This window comes from Amphibalanus amphitrite, unplaced genomic scaffold (assembly GCF_019059575.1).
Source record: "Amphibalanus amphitrite isolate SeventyFive unplaced genomic scaffold, NRLGWU_Aamphi_draft 000369F_arrow, whole genome shotgun sequence".
Classification (NCBI taxonomy): Eukaryota; Metazoa; Arthropoda; class Thecostraca; order Balanomorpha; family Balanidae; genus Amphibalanus; species Amphibalanus amphitrite.
Genome location: NW_024881863.1, coordinates 23729 through 35716, shown reverse-complemented (window position 1 = coordinate 35716; position 11988 = coordinate 23729). Strand labels below are relative to the sequence as shown.

The 11988-nt window shown below is 45.4% G+C and overlaps 1 protein-coding gene across 2 annotated transcripts in view; it reads right to left on the bottom strand.

Annotated features, from left to right (window-relative positions):
* Nucleotides 1–544: 544 nt before the first annotated feature.
* The window catches only part of LOC122389705 (CKLF-like MARVEL transmembrane domain-containing protein 7), a 30130-nt gene continuing 18686 nt past the window's right edge, over nt 545–11988 (bottom strand). The window contains exons 3-5 of one of the 2 annotated variants that reach the window (XM_043381990.1): nt 8119–8289; nt 3673–3789; nt 545–2401 (exon numbers count right to left, since the gene is read on the bottom strand). In XM_043381990.1, the coding sequence (XP_043237925.1) occupies nt 2327–2401; nt 3673–3789; nt 8119–8289 (363 nt within the window). In that variant the 3' untranslated portion in view covers nt 545–2326. Of the gene's footprint in view, nt 2402–3325; nt 3446–3672; nt 3790–8118; nt 8290–11988 lie in introns of both variants that reach the window. The other variant, XM_043381989.1, reaches the window with a different exon arrangement.

The following is an 11988-nucleotide window of genomic DNA, read 5'->3' as shown; positions in this document are numbered from 1 at the left end:
GGCCATTGGGGCGACGTAAGAAAAGAAGAAAACAACTGGCCCCAAGAACTTTAAATTATCAGTTAGCATGCACCTTTTCCTTGATATGTAGAGAATTTACCATTAATTGTTAGAGAAAATTGCATTTAAAATCTTCCATTTATGTTTTTTTTCATCGTTTGCACAATATGTTCTTTTACTAAGCTAGAAACACTAATTAGAAATAGTTCCCGCATCATCAAGAACAATAGGGAAGGCTTGAAGTGAATACAATAATCTAAACGGTTTTGTAATCCATGTGAAGACACTTCTAAAATTGCCTGTAGAAATATTAAAGGCAAAAGTTCAACTTTTTCACAAGACGGATGGCTATAAACCTATTCAACGTGTGACAACTCAGCCGGTATTTCGTCGCCTACAGCCCAGCTTTCCCTAGTGACCGATAGAGGCGCTGCTATCGATGTCCGCCCGTGCCGCCTAACGTCTATGTTGTAACAATTTCTGTGAAAATGTGTCTCATATCAAGTCAGACAGAATACCACATTGACTGTAGGTGAGTTAGTGAGACGTTTTGTTTATATTTATTTACCTTAGACATATTGCAATGATAACAAACGCATCATACACTGAGACGCCGTGAACCATTGCAAATAGGCATACGTTACTTTTGAACTCAGTCCTTAGATTTTGAGGCATGACGAAAGTATTAGCATTGCTTCACTATTCTCTAGTTTCGCAAACAAATGTCCATAGCATCTAGTCAACGTACTACGAGAATACGTCCTGTTAACTGGCTTTGTTAAAGCAAATAAAGAATATATTGTGACCGTGACCAAGCTTCGTCTCCCAACGGACATCCAAACCAAATATTTTCCAAACAAAGGACACGCCAGGTCCTAGCCAACGAAAAAAGCAATATTCTTTTGATTGAACATGCACAGTGACTTCTAAACAAACGTGGGACACTAAGCATGATACCAACTAGCCACACGTTTCGTTCACGTAATAAGTTATAACGCAGGTAACCTCGGCTACAAAATGCTACGATTGCGGACCATCGCGAACGACGCAACCTAAGCTAACTGACAAGAGCTCACACTCGGTGACCAATAAAGGTAGATAGTAACGCTGTTTAGTACAAACATGAGACAAAGGTTTAACAATGACAGTGGCAGTGACACCGTGAATGCATGTTTGGTTAGCGGGTTAGTTATTTGCAACAGAGTCCCTCTCAAGCCCATCCGCGCTTTTCCCAGATACTGCCACAATACTGACAACCGGACACAATCGCCAGGAACCAAAGAAGCTTCAGAGGAAACGCGTCAGCAAACACTCACACCGATCAGATGTTAGAGCATCTGTACAAACACTGCCACACGGCTCACTGTTAGGACACCAGCTGCCCCCGCCCTACAGCCGCCGCCCCCGCCCTAAAGCCGCCGCTCCGCCCTACAGCGCCTGCCCGCCGCGTCGCCCGCGCGCTGCCGGAAGAGTTAGACAAGAGTTTGGCACGGACGCGGGACCGGCCGCCGCAGCTGTTACCAGATTCCCCGCTGACCACCAGTCCTGTTGCCAGATTTGTCACTGACTAGCCAAGGGGGTCAGACAGAATCTACTTGTTCCAGTCTTGGCTCGCCGTAGTCTGACCACGAGCCCCTACAGCGGTCTCTTGATAATAATTTTACGACGTGAGGTAACGCCTTGTGAACTGAATGTCACTATAGCTGTGCATTTACACAACAAATTTCATGTTGCATTGAAGCGAATTAGGCTACTGTCTTACTTTTATCTGAAAGAATTTGCAGCTCCATGCTTTCTGCAAGCATCAGTAAAACTCGTAACGCGCATCAACGAAAACGGTTCTGGAGACTGCGATGCTGACGGCTCTGGTATAAAACTAGCACCAGCGCCCATATAAAAACAAAAACTGTCGTATGCGAGGAAAAATTTCGCCAAGTGATTTTGATCACGATTAATGATGTTGATATGCATGACATACTAATTAAGGGTCCTAACTGATGTAACTGTTCCATAATACGGCTCAAATTATTTCCGCAAGCTAAGTTATGTCAAACAAGGGCATGTCAGATCAGAACCTAAACAAGCCAATTCAGTTCACATCGGGCCAGTCAAACAAACCAGGTCAGACAGGACCGTCGGGTCGGCCCGGATCAAGTCGGGCCATCTCAGGCCAGGCCAGGTCATCCCAGCCCAACCCAGCTCCGGTCAGGTCACGTCAGGTCAGACCAGCTCAGCTCAGGTCAGGTCAGGTCAGGTCAGCGGGGCAGACGACAGACGGCGGTGGTGGCGGTGCGCAGCTCTCAGAGGCGCTCTCAGATCACGCAGCTCACGGCTGGCGGTACTCGACGAACAGCAGATACGCTCCCGCCGCGTACACCAACGTGTTGAAGATACCGAACACCTGGAACGGACCGATGACATCACAAAGGGGCATTAGCCGGTTCCGGCACGCGCGGTTACAGGCGGATCGCTGACAACTCTGCGTTCAATTCAGCTTTAATAATGCACAAATTATAAGATATAAAATTGTGTTCTTTAAGTTTAGTTTTTAGTTGTTTTGATGCTTTTTCAGTTTCTTTGCATTTTCAATCACTTTTTCTTCACGTCAAAACTATTTATACTTGATCTATCATTAAATTACAAAGTAATTCCTACATATGAAAGCAAGCGGATGGTATGCAAGTGGTAAGCACAAGCGTATGTATAACGTACACATGACGTAACACTGCTCATATTAGTCACATAAAAATACACATACGAGTATATAGTTCAAAAGAAGCACTACTCTATATTAGGCTCAGTATCATGCATACGGGATAGCCGTTCGACAAAATATAGAATTGCAAATAAAGCTTATCGGGTTGGTGAAGGGCGATAATGACACATAAATCTCAAAACTGTGAAACGGGAATTTAATTCATCTACGAGTGGAATTCATACCCTTTCAAAACATCAGCTGAAACTTTCGTGAATACTTTGGCTTTGAGTGATACGGTCCATGGTCACTGAAAACTTCAGCATTTTAATTGACGTTGATATAATGTAAGCTACTTGTCAAAGTCAACTATGAAAGATCAGCAGCACAATGCAGGCTGATTAAATTCGGAAACAGTGACTTTAATAGAGTTTCAACTCAAATAAAGTGAAGAATAAAATGAAATTAAAGGGAATAAATCACACACTTAGGTAAATGCATACAAGGTGCATCCAACTACCGTAAATCATATACAAACCAAAACACTGTCCCAACTCCCAGTGTCCAAATGGTCAACACCAATGCACTGTAGGCCCCTGAGGGGCAATGACCTTTTCCCGCCATACTTACACCGCCAGCAATATTGGCGCCAAAACCGTACCATCGGGCACCGTGCGACAGCCATACGATTAGTTGAACGAGCGTGCCGATAGCGTAGAGAATCGTCAAGATGCATGTGTTAATCAGCTCCTGCAACAGAGGACCTCAGGTCGGGCTAACGCGGGTCAACACTAGGTCAAGGTCACTACAAGGTCAATGTTAGCTGGCTACTCTTCACAATGGTGCGAGGCGTAGTGACGCCGGGATATTCTACAGCTAAAAATAAGACAGCCTGCAGAAAGCGCGGTTAGCAGAAGAAAGCCGATGCAACCTTGACCTTGGGTGACCTTAGATGACCTTGGACAGCGAATACTTACACCGGCGGCAATGTTAACTCCATACCAAGAACTGCCGAAGTGGGGCGCCACAGTTGATAACTGAGAGATGGTCCCCACTGCTAGCACAATGGTCATGATCACAGTATTGATCAACTCCTGAAACGTACCAGTGACGTCACCAACTGTAGCTAAAGTTAAATTTACTTAACATCCTTCATTTTGAAACAATAAAAATGCAAATGTTCCCTGAAAGCATCTTTACAAAACAACGCTTTAATAGAAAAAAGTAGACACAATTTTGTATTTTAGTTCAACGTATTTTTTTTTTTTTTTAATTTAGTCTTCCCGGCATGCCTAAGGCAACCGCCAGGGAAGGGGAAATTACTAAGGCTGGCAATGAGCCAGATCTTTCGTTTTACTTTACTTTACTGTCAGCTATTTAATTCTGACCCAAGCAAGAGAGAGAAGCAAACTTTACTTTAATTCGGCTCATGTGGCGTCCGATTAACAAGGCAAGGGTGTCCAGAAAGGGGTAGAATATTCATACTTGCTGCTGTAAATCTTGCTGCTGATGGTGTGAGGTGTTGCAATGTGTGATGTTTGTTGTGGGATGTATTTACCAGGAAAAGTCCTAACTAGAAAAAACCTGGTGCCTAAGTCAAGGGGCAAAAACTGTCGAGTACAGTAAAAATCCCCGCAATAGTTACGTTACGTTATATCTCTAATGTGGACAGTGAAAGTGTAATTGCGCAGGCTGTTCGCAGGGATCGGCCAAAATAAAAACCGGCCTACCGAGTGAGACAGCCAGCGGGTTATGGCAGCCGGTGTGACCCGGGTGCCCCAGTCATGTCCCGCCCGTCTCAGGGGTACAACTTTGACTGGAATTTGGTGGCTCTGGAGGAGTAGCCGTGAGGCATAGCTCGACTCCTAGGCAGCGATGTTGGTAGGGCTAGTGGTTACCCGTTGGAGGAATTCTCTGAAGGAAGATACGGCGTCCGTGGTGAGGGGGTCCGTCAAAATAGAAGCCAGCCACGGCTGCCCTGTACGCTTTGGATTCTGGGCGAAGGTCAAGGTCGTATAGTCGGATTTCATGGTCAAACCAGTAGAGGGTGGAGGGAGGGTAGGAAAGTCGCCTGCCGCTGGCGTACTCAAACTTCAGCGACCCGATGTCAGGTGGAGGGATCTCACCCCTGGGACGTCTCTTCGGGATCAGGTCTGGATCGGGATCGTCGGTGTCGTTTCGGGGGCTGTCAGGCTGGAAGCTCGCCGTGTAGCCTCGGGTGAACGGCCTGCTTCGAGAGCAGCCGAAGTCGTCGGGGTCCGTGGTTGGTGTCGGTGAGTCGGGGGTGTCAGTCTGGACTTCGGCAGAGACCAGTCGGGCGGGTCGAGTTTGAGAGGTCGAGTCGAAGGTGGTCAGTTTGGTCGTTTGGGTGCTGGCGTCGGTCGTCTGAGAGCTGGCTGTCTCGGTCTGGGTCTGAACAGGGACTGCGGTCGCCTTAGGGGCCATGACCTCACCATCTGTCTGGACAGAGGCGTCTGTGCGAGCCGGAGGGGGCTGCATCGTTCGGTGCTGACTCTCAAGTGGAGGCCAAGCTGTGGAGTTGAGCGGCGGGGGTTGGAATTAGAGATGCCCTTTTTGAACCCGCGAACCCGCTTTCTGCGGGTTTTCAAAACCCGCAGGGTTTTTGGCGGGTTTGAGAAGCAAAACTTGTCGTGTGGCGGGTATTTGGCGGTCAGACTTAAGAACCTATAATTTTTTTATTTTTTTTTTTTAGATGCAAAACACAATGCCAAGTGCATTTGCTCAGGTTAACAATACAACATTCATCAAAACAACTTTTAAAACAGAACCAAATATAAAAATATATCAAGGAAGCACATTTCAAATGCAAAACTGAAAACAACCAGCAATAGCATCCACAGTCTGGCAATGACCAAACCAGGGTACAAGCAATAAACTACTAAGCATAAATAAATGCTGATGAAAGCATTCCATAAAACATAAAAGACCCTGAAAGCAAACTTATAGGAAGCTGAACTGAAGTCTATGTGCACTGTGCAGTGTGCACTAGATATACATTATGGAAGAACCCAGACTTAAATGAGATGTTGAAAATCAGAGCAAATGCCACATGTTACTTTATTTGCGTCTGGTCGGCATAAAAAAGAGCTATCAGCTAAACAAAATTTGATGCAAATTCATTGATTACCTATCCTACTCTATGTTCTGTTCCACCCTATATTACGAAAATAACACACCAATCACCCTTACAAAAAATCAAAATATAGACTGGCCGGCCCAAACATATCGCAATACAATACTGGCGCACTTCCGACATTCTGACAAGGATGGGCATTTGACTGCGTCAATTTTGGTCTCTGAGGTGAAGGAAAGCTGTCATTGATGACGCAATAATTTTCAATCAGTTTTTCTGTCTTGGTTTTTGAATGCCTCAAAATAGCAGTTATACATGTTACAAAACCACGTAGCTGGTCGCATTTATTTCTTTTGTCTTTTTACGTCCTTATCATTTGTATGCCGACAGATGACCAGCCGGAGAGCATTACCAAGACCATCTATAAAATCATTACATTTAATTTAGTATTTACTGTCTCTTTATTTCTAAACCGGTGATTAACCTCTAAATTGTAAAACTTTAGCTGTTGTGTAAAATAATTTAATCAGAATGGCACATGAATATGCATTATACAACAGTGTTTTCGCAACAAGTTCGACTAACTACGGCCGCAATAATTTAGTCGCTGTAACATTCCTTCATCAGCTGTTGGTGACGCTTCTGACGCATGTTTCCAGAAATGCGTGGTTCATTGGTGGTTAGTTGCAAGGCCATATATGTTATTATAGTTGGTTTTTGCTGGGATTTTGCATGATTTGTTTTATGTGTAGATCGACTGGATACTCATTATTCACTGTGTCACTATTTATTTTTAACTGGAAATCGCATATCTTTTTATATCAACATTCATTTTGATAACAATATCATTCCAGAGGCCTAACATTGAGAGGGAGCCAGAGTGAAATTTTGATCCTCAGCCAATGCTGAAGGGTAAGGTGAGAGAAAGATTTTACTGAACTCTTCAGAAAGGAATTTCAAATGTATTGATGCATTATTCATTTTCCACTATCCAGTGTGCACTTCCTGAGGACTTAGCATAGCAATTTCAAGTCCTTACTATTTGTTTGGCTGTCTTTTTCTGCACAGCAATGAAGCAAGTAAGGTTTATATAGCTCTAGCAGACTCAGCTGTATTTTTTCTTGCAAAAGTATGTTTTTAAGATTGCGGGTTTTTTGCGGGTTCGGCTCAGACAAAATCAGCTTGCGGGTAGTTGTGGTTGGGCAAGGGGTAGCTGCGGGGCGGGGCGGGTAATGAAATTGCAAATTTGGGGCATCTCTAGTTGGAATGGCGCTCGCTCTCGAGTGTCTCGTTTGGTGGTTTTCCAGACGGGGCAGCTGTTTCGGTCCCATGCTGGGTGTGGACCAGAGCAGAGAGGGCACTTTGGAACCGAGGTACAGTCACCTGTGGGGTGGCTGTCCCTGGCAGAGCACTGCCCGCAGACTGTCTCTTTTCGTCGGCAAGAGCGCATGGAGTGGCCTAGCTTCCAGCACCTACGGCATTGCCTTGGCAGCTGGATCCAGGGTCGAACGGGGACGGAGAGGTACCCGCAGAGGAGCTTTCTTGGGAGATCGAGTCCTTTAAAGCGAAGTCGAATCAGGGGGTTTGGAGTTCGGTCCTTGGATTTGAGCCTCTGCACCTCGATAACACCCTGCGGGGCTAGTTCGGTGAGGAGCTCTTCGTCAGAGAGGTCGCTGAGGTCCGGACAGTGAATGAGACCCTGCGATGACATCAGGTTGGTTGCAAGAACAGCCGAAACAGGTTTTCCGAGCATGGTTTGGCAGGAGAGAAGGGCAGAGCTTTGGTCTTTGTTGAAGGTCGAGATGAGAATTTTGCCAGATCCGAGTTGTTTGGTTTTTTCGACTTCCGAGTCACAGATCGAGCGGATTTCCCTGATGATGGCGAACGGGTTCCCTCGCAGTGGAGTGCCATCAGGCCGGCTCATCAGGATGAGAGCGCGGCCTTCTGGTGGGTCAAGGTCGGGTGGGAGACGCGCCCCTGGAGGCGGTCCGGTCGAGTCCATGGCCATGATCGGGGTCTGTTACAGGCAAAGATAAATAGTCCGGTTCGTTATCACCGCTAGGTTTCCCCCGGACTGAGCAGTTATCCTAGATGACCTACCTACAGTCACATAGAGCAAAAAGAGCTGAAGGCTTACTCAAAGTTAGCGACCAAGGTCGTCCATGGACGACCCTGGAGCTCAGTGAGGACACCGTGCGCTAACTGACGTGAAGCCAGTTCAACGTAGGTAAACCGTATCTGGGCTACACATTACGCACCTTCGACCCAAAACTATCGTCGAATCACCCATCGAAACAGCGACATCACAACGATATATGTGGTCCCTTACCGTGAGCACCCACTGTACGGGGATCTGTGGCAGTGCCTCTCTGATGGACAGAAGATACACAAAGATCCAGACGATGGTGGAGAGAAAGCTGATGACCACAGCGAACAGGAAGAAGCCGGTGCCGCTGAAGTAGGCTGGACTGGCCAGGATCAGACAGAGCAGGCCGATACACTGTGGGGGAGAGGGGTGTTAATAGGGGAAATGGACTTAAAGATAGTCACGGAGATCATGATACCTATCAGTTGGTAACTGTCACATCACACTGCTGAAATAGTTGCAAGAACATCAGATAATTACACTCGCAACAGTTTGCAAATAAATTCGCATAATCTAATAGGTACCTAGGTATGAAGTTTCGACGATAATAACGTGATGATGCATCAATTTTGAGAAGAAGAAAAAAATGGATTCGTGTTGAAATCAGGCTGTTGATTTTGGCATTCAAAATTCATGAGGCAATTCCTGTCACCGTTCATTAACCATTAGTCACAGATTATCAATATAAATGATCTTCTTCAGTCAACATTTGCTCGTTTGTTTGTCACTGTGTCGCTGAGATTGACATTGCTCCTGTGCTTTCATCCGAGACGACAATGATCGTTGACCTCTGTTTTTGTTCAGACTGCATCAGCCCTAGACGATGAAACCGGTCTTGTTAACCGGTTTGAGGTTTATCTTAGGTCGGCGCACTTCTTCAAAGTGCCTTTATATTCATTTTTATGCTACTGCTGATTGTTGTCTAAAATATCTGCATCACCATCTTGTTTGAGCAGAGACAACTCTAAGCATTGACAGCGACTCCTTGTGGATTAATAAGCTTTGGTAATACTTTGCGCTAAAATTTGCGCAAAACTTTACGTACGCATGAAGTGTTTGAGTTCAAAATCATTGCCCAATGCTCAAGTAATCATATACTCGTCCATCATTAAAATCAATTTAAATTGATTTTTTTTTTTGTAAAATGAATTCAGCAAAGATTGGTTTAATAGACGTTGACAGGTCACAAAATTTTCATAGCTAAGTAGCAGAAAATTCGGAAGCACGGAAGGCACGTGTGTATCTTTATTCAACACAGACCCCCCTACACGTCACACACGTTCCCCCACGCAGACCCTCCCCTCCCCTCCCTGGTCTCCGCACCGGCCCCTGCGGCACTGATGAGCCTGGTTCAGGTCAACCAAACAAACACAACGTCTGCGGCGAGCGGCGGCGCCCCGTGCCAAGATCGCCCCCAGGACCGCCGGCGCACCTGACCCCCCCCCTCCATCGTGGGGGGGGGGGTCTGGCGCAGGGTCCAGGCGCTAGCAGACGGAAGCTCAAGGACGCTGGATGGGCGGGGCGCATCGCGCTGCTCCCGTGGAAAGAAACTAAGAGCATGAGGGCTCGGGGCAGAAAAGCCTTTGTGACAGGGCAGCATTGTTGTCCCGTGGTGGCTACCGCAAAAAGAAGAGCACCGAAAAGCAGCAAAGCTGGGAAATGTGAAACTATATCGCAACAAAGTGGATGCAATTCATTTTGCCAGAACATTTTCTTATGCCCAATCAAACCTGATAAATGTTAAATGGACTATATTGTGTCACATTCGAAATAAATACGCTGATATGTGTTTGAGGCTTGAGCATTGTTTTGTAACACAACAAGTCCAGGATTTCGAGTGTGTCTTAATTGCCATGCCGCCCGGAAACTAAAACCACTGCAGCTACGGCTACTTTATCCAGTAAGTTACGCCTCAGAAAGTGGTGCAAAGGGCGAGTTTGTGAAAGGCAAGGTCACTACTGCCTGCACGCCAGGGGCGTAGTTTTACAGGTGTGCACTGTGTGCCTGTGTGGGCTATCGCCTTCAATCCTGTCGCCACGAACACCACTGTAGATATCAGGTGAGCAAAATATACATTGCAGGAATGTCGCTTGAACAGTTTGAACAAGGAACACTCAACTCCCACCATTCAATCTATCTAAGTGTAGACGTGTCTTCCTTCTCAATACAGGCGTATTTTTTCCTATACAAAGGTGCGAAACGGTGTAGTACGTCGATATCACCCATGTCATAACAACACATATCGAGCATCATGCTTGACTTTTCATCAGGCATGCCACGATGCCCAGCCCCGACCGACCAATACCAAACCGTAATTTCAGAACCAAGACCATCCGTCAATGGTGACTCCGCCACCACCCCTGCCGGTCCACGGGTTACAGGACAATTTGCCGAACTGCATTTTGCCGAATGCTTATTCGCCGAATGTCAATATGTCGAATGCATTTTGCCGACGTGTATTTTTGCCGACGTGTCAAAAGGGCGAAGTGCTAAAAGTCGAAATGCAATTTGCCGACATGCTTTTTTGCCGACGTGCAATAAGCCGAAAATGTCAATTTGCCGAAATGTCAATTTGCCGAAAAGTCAATTAGTCGAAATGTCAATTCGCCGAAATGGTAATTCGCCGAAATGCTTATTAGTCGAAATGTAAATTTGCCTAAATGTCAATTTGCCGAAAAGTCAATTAGTCGAAATGTCAATTCGCCGAAATGCTAATTTGCCGTAATGCTAATTAGGGGCGTTCCACGACAAATCGACAAGTGCCCTGCACCCTCATATTTTATTTTTTGCTTAGAATTGGTCTAATGGGTTGTGATGGGCGGGGAAGCCAGCTGTTGCAAGGATTTTTTTCTTCGAACAACGGTTTCCGAGATATAGCCTCGGGCAATTCTTGGAGTTCGCGCTGCAGCCCTATGTTTGGCGGCCTATAACTCAGAAACTATTGGCTTTTTACGATAAAAACTTTATATGTTTTAACTCACAATCAACCAACAAACATTTTGGCTATCTCGGATTTTCAATTTTTGAGAATTTTGATCACGTGACCTTTTGTCCTATTTCTCGAAGAGTGACCTTGATATTTTCCCCACTGAAAGTTGCAATTTTGTCTGATGACGATTAAAGCCTTATCAATTGTCATTCATATGCGATAATAAAAAAAGTGGTTATCGCCCTGCGTTGACCTCAGGTAAGGTCATTTTTATGACCTGTCCATTATTACGAGCGGGAGCGACAGCGAGATCTCGAGAATTAAGCAAGATAGCGACAAGCGGTAAACGGTTAAGGGTACACACGGATAAGGTCTATAATTTTTACTGAGGTCATTTTCAGCTCAGGTCAAAGATGACGTCACAGGAGCTAAAAGGAAGTCAAAATAGCGGCACTATACATATATATGAAGTTTTTCTCGAATAACTTTCAAGGTATCCCAGCTAGGAACAAACTAATAGCACCATCGTGATCCTCTCGTCGATCCGCATCGAAACATATGTTTGTTGACCTCGAAAGGTCGAAAGGTCAAAAGTTGACCTTAGGTCACGTGATCTAAGGTCAATTTTTGACCTTTCGACCTTTCGAGGTCAACATACATATGTTTCGATGCGGATCGACGAGAGGATCACGATGGTGCTATTAGTTTGTTCCTAGCTGGGATACCTTGAAAGTTATTTGAGAAAACCTTCATATATATGCATAGTGCCGCATTTTGACTTCCTTTTAGCTCCTGTGACGTCATCTTCGACCTGACCTGAAAATGACCTCAGTAAAAATTATAGACCTTATCCGTGTGTACCCTTTACCGTTTACCGCTTGTCGCTATCTTGCTTTATTCTCGAGATCTCGCTGTCGCTCCCGCTCGTAATAATGGACAGGTCATAAAAATGATCTGACCTGAGGTCAACGCAGGGGGATAACCACTTTTTTCATTATCGCATATGAATGACAATCGATAAGGCTTTATTCGTCATCAGACAAAATTGCAACTTTCAGTGGGGAAAATATCAAGGTCACTCTTCGAAAAATAGGACAAAAGGTCACGTGATCAAAATTTTCAAA